General features: G+C 66.8%; 1 protein-coding gene across 17 annotated transcripts in view; it reads right to left on the bottom strand.

Moving 5' to 3' along the window:
* Positions 1 to 15,580, bottom strand: part of MCF2L (MCF.2 cell line derived transforming sequence like) — a 90,147-nt gene that overhangs the window by 44,041 nt on the left and 30,526 nt on the right. For 3 of the 17 annotated variants that reach the window (XR_011466343.1, XM_070380699.1, XM_070380711.1), the window contains exon 1: positions 12,069 to 12,242. The exons of 6 other annotated variants lie outside the window; for them this stretch is intronic. Coding sequence is in view for 9 of the 11 variants with exons in the window: in XM_070380699.1 (XP_070236800.1) it covers positions 12,069 to 12,105 (37 nt within the window). In the remaining 2 variants the exon portion in view is untranslated. Of the gene's footprint in view, positions 1 to 1,149; positions 1,379 to 9,727; positions 9,944 to 12,068; positions 12,244 to 14,818; positions 15,166 to 15,580 lie in introns of those variants that run through there. 8 more of the 17 variants (XR_011466344.1, XM_070380705.1, XM_070380700.1 and 5 more) reach the window with 8 other exon arrangements.

Genomic DNA, 15,580 nt, shown 5'->3' on the forward strand with positions numbered 1-15,580 from the left:
CAGGTGAGAAGGACGTGGAGAGACAGAACACACAGAGGAGAGCGACAGAGGAAGGGAAGTGGGGTGACCTGTCTGCAAAGAGCAGGCGCAAGGGGAGGGGAGGGCTGCCGGGCTGGCGGGTCCAGGGCCTCATCAAGGGAGGGGGCTCACAGCACAGGTGCCAGCGACTGTGGGAAAAGGGACGGACACTTTCTCTGGTAGGAAAACAGATTGTTTCCAGAGACTGGGGGCGAAGCCCTCCAGCCCTTGGGTCCTCAGCAGTGAAATCACGTGGGCGCCAAGCGAGGACCCAGCAGCTGGCAGGGAGCTCGCTGCCCCGGGACCGGGACCGCGGGGAGACCGCGAAGCCCTGAGCCCGAGAAGCCTGCCTTCTGGGATTCCAGCCTTGTCACCCTGACGCCGCACACTGTCACCCGGGACGAGCGTGACGCCCCCATCCACGCTGTCACTCCAGGACGAGCCCTGTGATCTGGGTGTAAACGTGATGACTGAGGTTTCTGCCCCAGCCCCCCCAGCATTCACCCTCTGAACCTCATCCACCAGTAAATTCACACTCGCAGTCTCCTTTTTATGAAACTGGAAACTTCAGACACCGAAGGCGAGGGTGTGGCTAATTAGTTACAATTTACAAAAGACCTATTTAACGAATTACTTCTCAATCCTCAGCAGAAATACCCATTGAAAGATGAACTCACAACAAAGCCCTCCATAAGGAGCACCTTCCATCCCTGGAAACGTGACCAGGAAACCCAGGCGCCTCCGCCCAGGCCCATCTCTTTGTTCTCGGTCACCATGGGCGCGACTCTCCCGGAGCTGGGCAGGTACGGGACGCCGGCCGCAGACCGCCCCCTGCGGCACCCCCCTGCCAGGCCCTGCTGGTCCTGCCCCTGCTGGCAGAGAGACCCCCACCCCCAACGTCCCTGGGAACGGAACAAAGGAGCTTCCAGGCTGAGCAGCAGCTGTGCCCCGGTGCCCAGCAGGCACTGCTCAGGATGGGGGAGAGGACAGGGACAGGCGGGGAGGGGGCCGGTGGCCCGCCCACCCAGGAGGCCCCCTGCGAGCTCGCCACCCGCCAGGCTGGGCTCCCGAGCAGGTCCCGCGTCCAGGCCCCGGGGCCCCCGCCCTCGTGCACGCCCTCGGCCAGCCCACCTGTGCGGGTCTTCAGGAGTAGCCAGAGCGTGGACAGGTCCCGCGACAGCAGAGAGAGGAGGCTCAGGGTCATGCTGTCGCCTGCCGGCCGCGTCAGGAGGCAGCGCCCCGCCGCCCGGCACGCCCGCGCTGGGCGCACAAAGGGAGGCGGCTGGGCTCCATGCCGGCCGCCCACCCGTGGGACGAGGACCTGGCTCTGCCCGGAGCCCGCGGTCCGCCTGCCTGCCTGTTCCGCTCGCGGCCGACAAACTGCGCTCGGCGGGGTGGTGCTCTGGTGCTCGGGCTCCCCAGGGCCGGCTCCCTCCCTGTCGCCCGTCCCAGCCCTCCCTGCGGGGCCCCAGGCTCAGCGGCTCCTAAGCCTGCGGGCGGCCGGCCTGGGGGCTGGGACCACCAAGACCCCGCGGGGCGGCCCCTCAGGCCCTTAAGAAGACCTCAAAATCAGGCAGCCCCGCCCCCAGCCTTCCCGGGGAGTGGGGCCCAGGGGAGCTCGTTAAAGCGCAGGTCGGGTTCGCAGGTGGCGATGCTCCTGGGAGGACCGGGTCTCCAGCAGGAGGGACCCCGGGGGCTGAGCCCAGCGTGCAGGGCCTGGAGAGGATGGCGCTTGGGCTGGGCTGGGACCGGCTGTGGCCGCACATCCTTGGGCATCGCAGCCCGTCCTTCCCATCCTGGGCACGCGGCCGACTGCACCCGCCCAGTCTGGGCCCTGGGGCCTCAACCCCAAGTGGAGGCCCTGGAGTCCAGCCGCTCACGCCACGTGGGGCAGCGGTCACTGCGCGCCAGGCGCCCCGTCCACGCCCCACCTCCTGTCACATGGCTTGGGGTCTGAGCTGGTCTTCGCTGGATTGGCCCCGTGTCCCCCTCCTCATGGCTCCTCCATGGCCTCCCTCTCTCGGCCTACGGCTCATTGGATAGGCTTCCTCCCTCACCCGGGGCACCAGGGCCAGGACCTTCCCTCGGAGCAGGGGCGACTCTGAGCCCCCCCACGCCTGGCTCACATGGGCACCCGGGGCACTGGTGACCTTCCCTCGGAGCAGGGGCGACTCTGAGCACCGCCCCAAGCCTGGCTTACACCGCAGGCGGTTCTAGTCTCAGCCCAGCCTCCAGGGTCACGATCCAACTCCTCGGAGACGCAGAGACCATGATGGCCCAAGCGCAGTCCGCTCCAGCCCGAGGGACAGGCATCTGGCCTGTGGAGTTGGTGACTGTGAGCTGGACAGTGGCTGTTCAGAGGCCTGACGTGCTTTGGCGAGGTCACGCTGCTGGGGCTCCACCCCTCTCGCCTGCTCCTGTGGCCCTTTCCTCCCGACTCCACAGCACCTGGGGCCTGACCCATGCCCTCCCGACCCCAAGTCAAGGGGAAGGCCTGACCTCCAGTCACTGTCTCAGGCAGGTTGCCGCGCTGCTCACCCAGCCGCTGGGCCCAAGCTCTGGGCCCCGGGCTCCACTGTGGGTGCCCTTCTCCAGCCCACGACACAGAATCTGTTTTTCTCGTTTCCCTTCAGGCTGTGCTTGAACGCGAGAGGCATGCCCCGCCTGCTGTCTGAGGTACGAGACCCGCCGCCTGGGGAGACTGGTGGACAGACTCCCGGCGGCCGCCCTGAGCTCCACCCTGAAGGCACCACGGTGCAGTCTGCACCGAACAAGCACGTGCCCCACCTTTAAAACCAGATCCCTTCGGAACTCCAGCATGGAGTTCAAGAGGAGCTGGTGGTTTGGAGGTTTCCCCTCTAAAGACACGAGATAGGTTCCTCCCGTCATCAAATGTGCAGCAGCGGCTGGCAAGGCGTGGGGTCCAGCAGGAGCACCCAGGCTCCGGGGTCCCTGGAGCAGGCCGGGGGGGCTTCCCCAGCAGTGGCTGCGGTCTGGGAGGCGTGAGAACAGATCCCTCTTTGTGTCTCCGGCCCGAGGACCCATGGAGCCGAGGGCCACGGGCACACCCACGGGTCCCACACCTCAGCCTTCCCCCCACGGCCATGGAGCTCTGGTCCCCGTGGTGCGAGCCTCAGGCCATCTGGCCACGCCCCAGGATGCACCCCAGGGCTGAGCTCCGCTCCCCAGGCTCAGCTGTGCCCCAGCGCGAGCGCCCACCGCGAACACAGAACACATATGACGGGAGAGGACGGTGGAGCGGCCGCCCCGTACCCTCGCCCCCCTCCACGCCCCCAAAGCCCACCGGCGTGGCTCTCCTCAGCCTCAGACCTCTGCATCAGCTCCTGGGTGCCCCCGGTGCCCCCCTGTGCCCCGTGACCACAGCCACCACCACCGAGTGGGGCTGCCACCTCCCCCTGGAAGCCTGCCAGGCTTTCCTGCTCAGTGCGGATGGTTCTAAAGCCATGGATCCGGTCCCTGCTTTTCACGACGGCCCGATGCTGTGCTCTCTAGAGGGGGCCGAGCTCGGTGTGGGAGGGCGTGCAGGCCAGCTGGGGGCCAAGGGCACACACACTTCCTGCGGTCACTGGGGACAGTTCATTAGCTAGCGCCCTGCAGATCCTCGAGGATGGCCCTGGGCCAGGGGTGACACGCCACACTGGGGAACGGCTGAGCGGGAGCCTGGGGTGGCAGCCAGACACTCTGACGTGTGGCTTCAGGCCCTCGAGCTCACCTAGGACCCGGCACAGGGCGCCAGGGGAGTTTGTTTAAGGCGCAAAGGTTCTCCAAGGTGTGAGGGGGCTGGTGATTTTTCAATTACTCACAACTTTCTGATTGACAAAGAGGGCAGTTTTTTACGGCTCTGCCCAGCAGGCCACCAGCACAAGAAGCACAAGAACCAGCGGCAGGAGAGGCTGCGGAGAGTTGGGGACAAGCCCAGATGGTGGGAGAGGAGCTGGAGGCTGACCGCAGGCCTAGGAGGTGGGCAGGGGGCAGGGGCGGGGGGCCAGGGGGCCAGGGGGGCTCGGGGAGGGCAGGGGCAGGGCAGAACCTCTGTTCCCGAGGGGAAGGGCGTCCAGCACCCCAACTGCCCTGCAGGAGCTCCCTTAGCTGGAAGGCGTTGCGGGCAGGGACCTGACTGTGAACAGGGCGTGTTGTTTGAGAAAACAGCATCCACGTCACAAAGCGCGTTCAGCACACGGTGTAGATGGAGCCGCGCTCTGAGCACACGGCGTAGATGCGCCACGCTCTGAGCACACGGCGTAGACGGAGCCGCGCTCTGAGCACACGGCGTAGATGCGCCACGCTTTGAGCAGTGTTCGGGCCGCCCTGGTGCACCCGCCTCCCTCCCTGGCGGTCCGCCACAGTCACAGACACTTGGCGTTAATCCTTCCCTGTCCAGGGGCGCAAGACAAGCGAGGCAAGGACGGTCTCCCATGGGCGAGACAGCCCTCCCAGAACCCCATGAGAACATCGGGAGGTGTGACTTTATAGCCGAATCCAGGCCCTGGAAGGTGCAGGGCCCCGAGCAGCCTCAGGCAGCCACCCTCTGCAGCCGCACCCGCTGGGAGGGAGGGGCCGTCGCTGACTCACTTGGCCTCCTGTTTGCTGAGGCCTCGCCACCTGGCCCTGGAGCATCGTCATGGCGACCTGTGCGGCAGGTGTCCCGGCTCTGCAAAGCCTCCCTAGAGCTCCTCATCCTCGCTCGGCCTGGCGGGCCCCTCCCCTCCACATTCACATCCCCTTCTTCCCCCTGGGTCCTCTTCCTGGGTCCTCCCCGTCCCTCTGTGGTCCTCCCCGTCCCTCTGGGGCTCTGTTGTGCTCACAGCCCCCTCTCCCCCCACGTCCCCTCCTTCCCCCCGGGTCTCCCTCCTGGGTCCTCCCGTCCCTCTGAGGCTCTGTGGTCCTCAAGCCCAGGTCGCCCCCTCTTGGGGGAAGGTCCCCAGCTCTGCCTCGTCCGCTTGGCTCAGAGCCGAATGCGTGCTCCCAGCCCCAAGCTCACCCACGGCCACGGGATGAGAAGCAGGCTTCCTGGAGTGACGGCAGGCCCTGAGAGGCCAGCCCGAGCGGTGGTCCTCTCCGCTGCCCGTCACGTCCCCCAGCCCCCAGGCTTCCCCTTGAGCTCCCGCCATCAACTCGGCAGTGAGACCCTGGGCCACGTGCCACCACCGCTCGGGGGACCCGCGCTGGGGCGTCAGCAGCACGGGGTCCCAGGCAAGCTCTCAGTTCACATGGGCGCCACAGTCCACGCACACACTCAGGAGCCTGGGCCGACAGCCCGGGTGGAGGCCAGCTCCCTCGGGGGACACCCCCACTGCCCCTCCCTCGTCCTGGCTCATGGTCTGTCGGGGTCCAGCCCGGCCCCAGCTCCTCGTGGTCCTTCCCCAGGGCTTTCCGATGACTCTGGTTTTGTCTGGAGCCTGGACTCCAGTCTGCCGCCCACCCACCCTCCACGGATGCCCGACAGGCCCTCGGCGCTGTTCGTGAGCTCCAGACCCTCAGAAGGACAGACCCCTCCTCACCCTCCACCCGAGGCGGCTTAGCCCCCCGGCCCCGAGTCCACAGGGAGCCCGAGATGACAGCATACAGTCTGTGGCCGAGTTGCAGATGGCCACCATGGGACCGCGCTCCAGGACCCAAGGCCCTTTCGGGGAAGGGAGTGGGCTCGCTGCTGTTGTGGCTGGAGCCGCCCAGCCAATGGCCACCTCTCTGCGCCCTGGGCCCCCCCTGCCTGCCTCGCCTGCAGCTAGAATGGCCACATCAGATCCCTGGACAGCGATGAGCACGCACACCCCAGACACCTGCCTCCTGTGCTGCGGGGATCACGGGTGGGGGGCACGCGCCTGGGGGTGCGGGCTCAGCATGTCCGACCTCGGCCTGCGGGGGTCAAGTGCAAGGGCGCAGGGAGGCCTGACTGCCTCGTGGGCAGCGAAGACAGGGGCCCGTGAAGTCGGAGCGAAGCACAGCCCTCCGGCATCCATGACAAGCCGTGCTCAGAGCCTGCCAGGGAGAGCTCCCATGGCCCCAGGGCAGGCGCTTCTTCCCGCTCTCTGGCGCCCCTTCCTTCTGACTACAGCCTGATTCTGGCGTCCGGTCACCCACCCGTCCAGCACACACCCAGCCCCAGCGCCCCCGGGGCCTGGACCCTGCCAGCCCCGGCGCCATGCTGCCTGTCCTGAACACCCCTGGGTCCCGTGGCTGACTGCCCCTCTGCGTCCCGCATCCCCGCATCTTCCACAAGGACGTCCTCCCTTCCCGACAGCAGACAGGACGGCCAGACTCGCCCACCGAGGGGCCAGACACGGCCGCGGGAACTGCTCGGCCTTCACTTCCGCCCTGGCCTGTGTTTCTCACGTGCGTGGAGTCGCACAGGGGGCGCCCGGCTGCTTGGATGGGAGGCGGAACGAGGCAGCTCGCCCTCCCATGGGCTGCAGGGCAGATGTGCTGCCCGCGGGGCTGTGGGCAGGCCCGGGCGCCCCCACCCGCCTCCCCAAGCTACGCAGGAAGCCTCTCCCAGCAGATTGGAAAAACAGACATGGGAGCAGATAGCATCGCTGCCTCGCGGGCGGGGAGGGACAGTGTTTATCCGGCTGCCACCCTCGCGGCTCGGGAACAACGCTCCGCTTGTTCCGCACAAGCTGCAGCCTGGACAGAGCGCAGGGAGGGCCGCCTCCCTGAAGATCAACACCCTGGCGCTTCACGCACGGCAGTTCCGGGCGGCGCAGGGGCAGACGCAGGGCACAGCAAACACAGCTGGGCCTGGGGTCCGTCAACCACCGCCCAGCGAGGATGCCCGTGGGCCCCAGGCACCCCGGGGGCTCGGCCTGTGGGCAGCAGGCGTGGGGACCCCGAGGAAAGTCTCCCCGACACACACACACACCTGGAATCACCAAGGAGCTTTTGCTGTGGGATCTGGGGTGGGGGGTGACTGGACCACGGTGGCCTCGGGAATTCTGGACGCTAAAGGCGACCGACCTGGCTTGTTCCCTTAAAGCACAGCGGGACCCTGGGCACGGGCCCGCAGGAAGGCGGACTGCACCGGGATGCAGGGGACACCAAACCAGGGTTGGGTGTGCCCGCGGAGCTGGCACAGTTTCGAGGGGGTGGTGGCTCAGAGGCGCGGTGGGAGGCGCTGAGCTGTGGGGACATGCACCCCTGGGCCCCCGGGCAGGGCACTCTGGAGAACCAGGGGGGTGGCACCAGGGGAGGGCGCCCAGGGCCCCTCAGACCCACATGGGGGAGGAGACGACCCTCGAGGAGAAGACCCCGGGAGGGCGGCCTGCACGCCATTCACTTAAAGCCGTCCGGCCTTCCTGTCAGGGTCTCGGGCAGTCCACAGCTCCCAGCTCCCCACTGCGGGGCTGCAGGATGGGGAGGGCTCAGTCCAGGTGGGCGGCCGCAGCCGCTGATGTTTTTGCTTTCTGGCTGCATGTGAGGCAGGCAGGACCTTAGTTGCTCAGCCAGGGGTCAACCCCGGCCCCTGCAGTGGAAGTACAGACTCTTAAGCACTGGACTGCCGGGGAAGCCCCCTGGGAACACCTCTTACCTTTGTGCTAAAAATGTAACTAAGGCTATAACTGAACTCACTTGGCAGCTTGGGCCAAGCGCTCTGTGCTCAGAAGGGACGCCTGATTCTTCCGGGGGGGAAGGGGGCGAGGGACTGGTGTGACGTCTCGGTGGGAGGAGGCAGGGTCCGGACTCCAGAGAGGACGGGCGGGACGTGCTGGACACTGCCTGGGCACCGGGCCCGGGGGCACCTGGGGCTGGGGGGCTTCCTGGTCTGCCCCGGGCCCTGGGGGGACCCCCGCCGTCTGCCGCACCCAACTCACCGGTCCTGCACGCCCCCACCAGCCCCTGGGGGCCCTCTGCTCTGTCCCCCCAGCTTGGGTGCCCCCGAGCTGGCGGGCAGGACGCGGAGGCCTAAGCGGAGGCGCCCAGGCTGGGCCGGGGGCGCGGACCCTCTTCCCTCCTGGAGCCCCGGGCAGAGACGCGCGTGAGCAGGTCTCAGCACTGCTTTTCTCTCTGCCCTTCTGTGCGTCGAGACGCAGGTTTTTAAATCGCAGAGCTGCAGGCTCTTAACCTTTTTGGCTCCCACATCACGTTGTCTGTCTGCAAACACGGCAGTGACGCACAGAAGCAGCCCGCGTCCAGCCAGAGGCAGCCATGTCCACGGCAAGCCGCTGCGTGTGGCCAGGCGCCCCCACGCCTCGCGGAACCACACCAAACACGGCAGCGCTTCCCAGGGAGGCGTCCCACCGACTCACCCCCTGCGGACCCCCAGACACAGACCCTTCACAGCCTGTCATCCGCCTGCCGCCCACAGCCCTCGGGCGGGCTGGGGCCGGGCGGGTCCCCTCGACAGCGGTCGCTCCCCTGCCAGGCCGGCCCTGACGCGCCCACGCTCGCTGGGCAACGCCTGCAGCTGGGACGTGGCCCCAGCCCCCGCTCCGGGCCGCCTGCTCTTCTGGGCCGAGGCTGAGCTCTGAGACCCAGGAGGCAACGCCCGCGGCCCCAGGAGGCCGGGTCTCACTTCCCTGTGGCCGCTCTGACTCGTTTTAACCCACGAGTCGGGTACTTTCGGCCAAACGTGAGACGGGCACCTGCTCCGCTGACGCTACCGTCATGGGACAGCGGTCCCGAGGGGCCAGGAGGGGGAGCCGGACGTTAAACGAAAGAGGAAGGAGACGCAGAGTCAAAACAGAAACCTCACGCCCGGGTTAACCTCGTGCCTGGCGGGCTCGGGGGCCTGGGCAGTGCCCATCCACCCAGCACTGCAGCGTCCGCCCTTCGGTGCCAACAGGACCAGCGTGTCCCCAGGAAGTGCTGGGCGGGTGGGTGGAGACTGCATGGCCCCCGCGTGAGGCCCGGGCCCCCGGCGCGGGCAGTCCCTGCCATCCCCGGGGCGAAGGCGGGGGGCTGGCGCCCAGAGGGCGTGCGGCAAGAGTGACCCACTGAGCTCGGGTCACTCGGGGACCAGACCTAGGCGTTTCGACAAGGACGGTTCTCAGCGCCGGGGCCTCGGGCATCTCGAGCTCAGGGCCCAGGGTGTCCGTTGACCCGAGGGGCTGATTGCACTGTCGGTCCTGACGGCCGCCCAGGACAGGCAAGGCCACTTCCAATGACTAGCACCCGGCCTCCCCATCTGTAAAATGGGCGAGGCTCCCGCGAGGCAGGGATGCTACGGGTTACACACGCAGAGCTCTGGACCCGCTGGGAGTCAGAGCCACACCTGCACGAACCCGCGGAAGCACCAGCCTGGGTCTTCATTGCAGACCAGGCCCGGATCACGGCGGCCCCCCAGTGTCCCTCACAGAGGCGCCACGGCCCTCACTGCCTCCCGCAGAGGGGCACGGTCAACGCGTGGCCCGGGGGGACTGCCAGCCCCTGGAGACGGGGCAGCTGAACCCACTGAGGCGCGAGGCTGCCGCTGTCACGGGCTCGAAGGCCCCACGCGACCTCCGGCTTTGCTGCCCTGCGCCTGATGCGCACCTTCCCCACCAGGCGCCCTCGAGGGGGTCCGGCCGCTCTGACGACGGGGCTCAGACGGCGAGGCGTGGGCTTCTGGCCAAAGGAAGGGTCATCTGAGGACAAGTGGGCAGAGGGCCGTGTGCCCACAGCCCCGTCCCCGAGCTGTCCCAGACGCCCTCCCTCGCCACCACAAGGAGCCCGGGCACGCCGGGGCCCGTCCCAGCACACTGCCTGCACTCACCCTCGGCCATGGAGAGCAGCCAGGAGCACCACTCGCAGAAGAGGTAGTAGCTCTTCATCTCCGCCACAGAGATCCGGGCGGCCGCGCCGTCCCCCATGGCCGAGGGCCCGCTGTGCCCGCGCTCCGTCCGCCTCCTCCTGCTGGACTTTGCTCCCGACTGCCTGCCTGGGGCCAGCTGGCTTTTCACTTTCAGTTCACCCTGCAACCATGGGGTGACCCAGCAGCGGCCGGCGCCTCCTCACCCCGCCTACGGACTCACACATGGGCCGGCCAGGCAATCCCACCTGGCTGCGGGGCAAAGCCGGGGCCACCTCCACGCTTCAGCTGGTGCCTTGAGGTCAGCACAGCCGTGCCAATCAGAGGACGCCGGCCTGGCCCGGCCGATAACACCCAGGGCGAGTGGGGGCTGTGCTTGTCCGAGGAGGCACATCCAAGGCCCCTCGATCCTCCAGATGTCAGCCAAGGCCGGCTCCTCTGGCCCCGTGAGGGCGAAGGGGCTCCCCCCTCGGAGGCCCCTCAGATCCCGACACCTGCCCCACCGCACAAGGCGGACACCGCAGCCCTGCCCTGCCCAGCACGGGGACTGGGGGGACGGCTCCTCACCTGCGGTCCAGGGACCAGGAGGCAGGGCCCCTAGACCCAAGCAGCAGGCGCCCAGTGAGGCTCGGTTACTCACTGGAGCCCAGGCCAAGCCCCCAGGCCATGGGGTCTGTGGGGGCCGCAAGCTCACACAAACCCAGACACCTGACCCCCCAAAAACGGACCGAGACACCTGACCCCCCCACAGACCCACACACCTGACCCCCACAAACAGACCCGCACACCTGACCTCAGACCCACACACCTGACCCCACACAACACAGACCCACACGCCTGACCCCACACACAGACCCCCACGCCTGACCCCACACACAGACCCACACGCCTGACCCCACACACAGACCCCCACGCCTGACCCCACACACAGACCCACACGCCTGACCCCACACACAGACCCCCACACCTGACCCCACACACACAGACCCACACACCTGACCCCCACAAACAGACCCGCACGCCTGACCCCACACAGACCCACACACCTGACCTCAGACCCACACACCTGACCCCCCCCACACACAGACCCACACACCTGACCCCACACACAGACCCACATGCCTGACCCCACACACAGACCCCCACACCTGACCCCACACACACAGACCCACACACCTGACCCCCACAAACAGACCTGCACGCCTGACCCCACACAGACCCACACACCTGACCTCAGACCCACACACCTGACCCCCACACATAGACCCACACACCTGACCCCACACACAGACCCCCACGCCTGACCCCACACACACAGACCCACACACCTGACCCCCACAAACAGACCCGCACGCCTGACCCCACACAGACCCACACACCTGACCTCAGACCCACACACCTGATCCCCCCACACACAGACCCACACGCCTGACCCCACACACACAGACCCACACGCCTGACCCCACACACACAGACCCACACACCTGATCCCACACACGCACAGACCCACACTCCTGACCCCACACAGACCCACATGCCTGACCCTCCACACACAGACCCACACACACCTGACTCCACACAGATCCACATACCTGACCTCAGGCCCACACACCTGACCCCCCACACACACGGACCCACGCGCCTGACCCCCATACACACACAGACCCCCACACCTGACCCCCCCACCACGTCCACCTCGAGTCTGGGGAAATTGGGGAGTTTAGCTCAGAGGCCAGAGCAGGGACTTCAACCAAGTTGCTTGAAACTCAAAATAACAGAAACACTAAGGATCACCAGATTTCCTCTGACTGTGGAGTGTCTCCTCACCACAGGTTTGAGTACAGCCCGCAGGGAGACCCCTCGAGGTGAGGACATCCTCTGAGAAAGCACTTTGACTAAAACGTGTCCTGTCTGTCTATGGAGCTCCCACCAGCTCCCAGCCTGTTCTCCAGGAGCTAAACTGGACGACCGTTGCCGTGGCGTCTGCCACTGCTGGATGAAAACCAGGCTCACAAATGATAGGCCCGCTGTGGGAGAGACCCGCGTGCTGGCTGCATTCCCGAAACACGCGCACACTGCAGCCACCCTAAGGAAACCAGGCTCCGGGCCACCCTCGCTGCCCATGTCTGGCCCCCGCCTCCCAGACCCACGGCACAGCGGCCCCGCGGCCCTGACCTGGCGCCCGGAGCATGATGACCCTGAGCCTGTCTGGGCCCGGGTCAGACCCCGCGTCACAGGGCTCTCCCGAACAGGCAGAGGGCCCAGGCAAACGCCAGAACCTCGGCCGCGTCTGAAAGGGCCTTACCCACAGCCAGTGCCGTATTCAACAATTTCGGGTGCATCGATTTCCCAAAAGAAAGGAAACATCCCAAAGACACCCCCTTGAGGGTTTCAGTGCACCCGCCGGTCGACTGCGCTCCTCTGGAATTCCTTCCGGAAGAACCTTTCGTTTTTTTGAGCGTGTGACCTTGCGTCCAAACGTTTCCCCTTTTTGCATCAGCTGCTGGGAAGCTCATAAGGGAAATTCTGGGCTCACTCAGCTCACCCACGTGCCTCACATGTATGTGTGTGTGTGGCCAGTCATGTCCAACTCTGTGTGACCCCATGGACTGTAGCCCACCAGGCTCCTCTGTCTATGGGATTCTCCAGGCGAGAACACTGCCTGGAGGGTTGCCATTCCCTTCTCCAGGGGATCTTCCCGACCCAGGGATGGAACCCATGTCCCTTGCATCTCCTGCATTGGCAGGTGGGTTCTTTACCACTGCACCACCTGGGAAACCCCAGATGTGTTCACCGCTTTTTTTGTTTGTTCACCGCTTTTTAAAAAATCAGTTCTGGTTCTGTGTAGAACAGTCCCTGACAACCTGGAACGTCCCTGTGGAGAACTTTCAAATTTGCAGGATACAGCTGGTTTCCCTGCTCACTAGGACTCAGTCCCAAGTGTCCGAGGTGAGTGGACGCCCCTCCCCACAGCTCAACGGAGTCCTGCTTCTGAAAGGTGGCGGCTCCTTGGAGGAACAGAGCAGACGCAGCAATCTGTCCCTGACTTCCTCTTCGCAAGCTGCTCATGTCCACTCTGGCGATCAAAGCACACCTCGCCTTGCAGCCACTGTCTCCTGAGCCCTCACTTGTAGCGGGAAGCTGACTTGGACCATCCCCCAACCTGAAGGGGCTTCTTTCCACCGGACGCAGAGGAGAGCCCAACCCAGACACGAGCGTGGAGGAGCCTCGGTAGACTCACAAGTGGGAGGAAAGCCGAGGGCAGAGCAGGAAAAGGGAAGTCGTGGGCACCCAGGCTCGGCACTATCCCTATAGTGGAGGACGCGTATCCCCAGGATGCCAGGCTGAGCAGTGCGGGCAGGGGGCGCACAGTGAGAGGAGGGGCGGGCAGTGAGGGAGGGGGAGGGGTGGACAGTGGGGGAGGGCTGGGCGGTGGGGGAGGGGTGAACAGTGGAGAGAGGGAGGGGTGGGCAGTGGGGAGGGGTGGACAGTGGGGAGGGGTGGGCATTGGGGAGGGGTGGACAGTGAGGGGGGCGGGCAGTGGGGAGGGCTGGGTGGTGGGGGAGGGGTGAACAGTGGAGAGGGGGAGGGGTGGGCAGTGGGGAGGGGTGGGCAGTGGGGGAGGGGTGGGCAGTGGGGGGAGGGTGGACAGTGAGGGAGGGGGAGGGGTGGGCAGTGGGGGAAGGCTGGGCAGTGGGGAGGGGTGGGCAGTGGGGAGGACTGGGCAGTGGGGAGGGGTGGCCAGTGCGGGAGGCGAGGCTGCATGGAACCACACCACCTGGGGCCGCATGTGTCAGAGCCCGAAACTGCCCGTTGTCCACCCTAGTCTGAGCGCTGGTGGGCAGGGCACAGCAGAGGCGTCTCCCATTGACCAGGAACCCAGCAGCTGCTCCAGCCGCATCCCCACCCCCTCCCACACCCCGGGGCAGCCCTGCTCAGCTCACAGCCACCCCTGCTCCGCCCAGACGGGACCCTGGGGTCCCCACTTCTGAGAGAGGTGCTCTGGGGCCTCACTCCGAGGGGCCCCTGGAGCACTAGGTCGCCTGTCCTGCCCCGCGCCTGGAAGGGGGGGAGACTCAGCCCCCAGCCTCCCCTCCCCGCACAAGGCCCCCAAGCATCAAGGCAGTTCAGTCCTTCCAGGACTAGGGGGTCCTGGGCACCCCCAGCAGCTGGGGTGCAGATCCCCAAGGCCAGGGCACATCCTGTCAGATGACTCAGGGACCCCCCACCGTGTGGAGTGCCCGGCGCACAGCAGACTTGGGAGGAGGATGGGAGAGGCTCGCCGCACACGCACAGCCCTGGGGCCAGGTGGGCACACAGGCCTCTGGTGATGACCCCCAGGCCTGAGTCAGCACAGGAGCCAGCAGACTCCTGGCGAAAGGTCCTGAGTCCTGCGCACGGATGGAGCCCAGCGCAGAACCACGGCCACGAGCGTCAGTGAGGAGCTGAGTCCACGGGGTCAGCCCCGCCTGGCGCTCCCGGTGTCCTCCCCAGACGCTCTCCGCCCGCGCCAGGTGAGGACGGCCTTGCCGGAGTAGGAGAGGACGCAGCCCGAGGGGCGGCTCTGACCTTTGCTCTGACGTCCTGCATGCAGCAGACACACAGGCGTCTGGGCACAGACTCCCCCTGATGCCCCACGGGGCCCTGAGTGCCCCCGCGGTCAGCACCACCCTCTGGCTCCTGGCCTCCAGAGGACGCGGGGGGCTCCAGGCCGAGGGGCAGGACAGAGGGGTCAGCCCTGGGGGCGCTCTGCCCCTGCCGCAGCCAGCGTGAGCCCCGAGACCTCTCCGGTGCTGTCTGCTGAGCCTTCTTCCCACGTCCTCCCCAGAGTGCTCCTGGCCAGGGTCCAGGGCCCTGGGACCAGAGGGCAAAGTAAACTGAGGTGACCACGCTCCAGCCTTGGTCGGGGCAACTGAAACAGCGTCTCTAGCCTACCTTTCTTAACAGGCTTGTGAGTGGCATATGAATTTTGGTAAAAGAAATATCCAGAGAGTTGTCACCCACTGAGGGCCCCCCCCTCATGCCTGCAGATGGGGCCACCGCGTCCCCTCTCACCAGGCTGCGGGCGCATCGAGGCCGCCCGGCGATGCCTCCAGCGCTGCAGCAGGGGCGGCAGGCGGAGCCAGCGCTGGGGAGCCCCCCGGGCTCCGCGGGACGCTCCCCTCTTGGCCATGGTCCTGAAGTCTCCCCACCGAGGAGGAGGCAGCGGTGGCGGCTCCCGGTCTTCAGCCCCGGCTCCCCCGAGGGCCGCCTTGCAGGGCTCTGTGGGGGACGCTGGAGAGCCGGGCTGACCCCAGGATGCGCCAAGACGGAGACCTCGGGGCGATGTGAGCGTCCAGGCTGCGGCCCCCGGGACTCGGGGTGTCCAAGGGGCAGTGGAGGAACGCGGAGGGCACGCCTGGCGGTCAGAGAGGGGCTCCTGAGGCGGGCGAGGCGGTCTACGTGCAAGTCCTGGGCGTTTCCTTCCTCCTTCCTCGGGGGTGGGCTTGTGTGCGGAGCTCCCAGCCTCGGGGGCCGCGGAGCAAAAATCCTTCCAAGCTCAGGAAGCCTCGTGTCCAAACAGCAGGAGCGGGAGGGCCTCAGGGGACGTGGCCGGGCTCTGGAAATAAACCGGCAGTTCCGCCGCCCGGCACTGCAGCTCGCAGAGAGGAAACCGATTGCAGCTTTGTTTGGCCGGCGACACTTTGCACAGAGAGGCTCCGAGCCTGCCCCTCGACGAGGCCTTGGGGCAGCCCCGAACTGTCCCAGGGCGTGTGCTGCATCGGCACCCTGGGAGCAGCTGGGCCTCCCTTTCTGGGGCCGTGGTTCACCTCCTCG

The sequence above is a fragment of the Bos mutus genome, chromosome 12, assembly GCF_027580195.1.
Source record: "Bos mutus isolate GX-2022 chromosome 12, NWIPB_WYAK_1.1, whole genome shotgun sequence".
NCBI classification, from domain to species: domain Eukaryota; kingdom Metazoa; phylum Chordata; class Mammalia; order Artiodactyla; family Bovidae; genus Bos; species Bos mutus.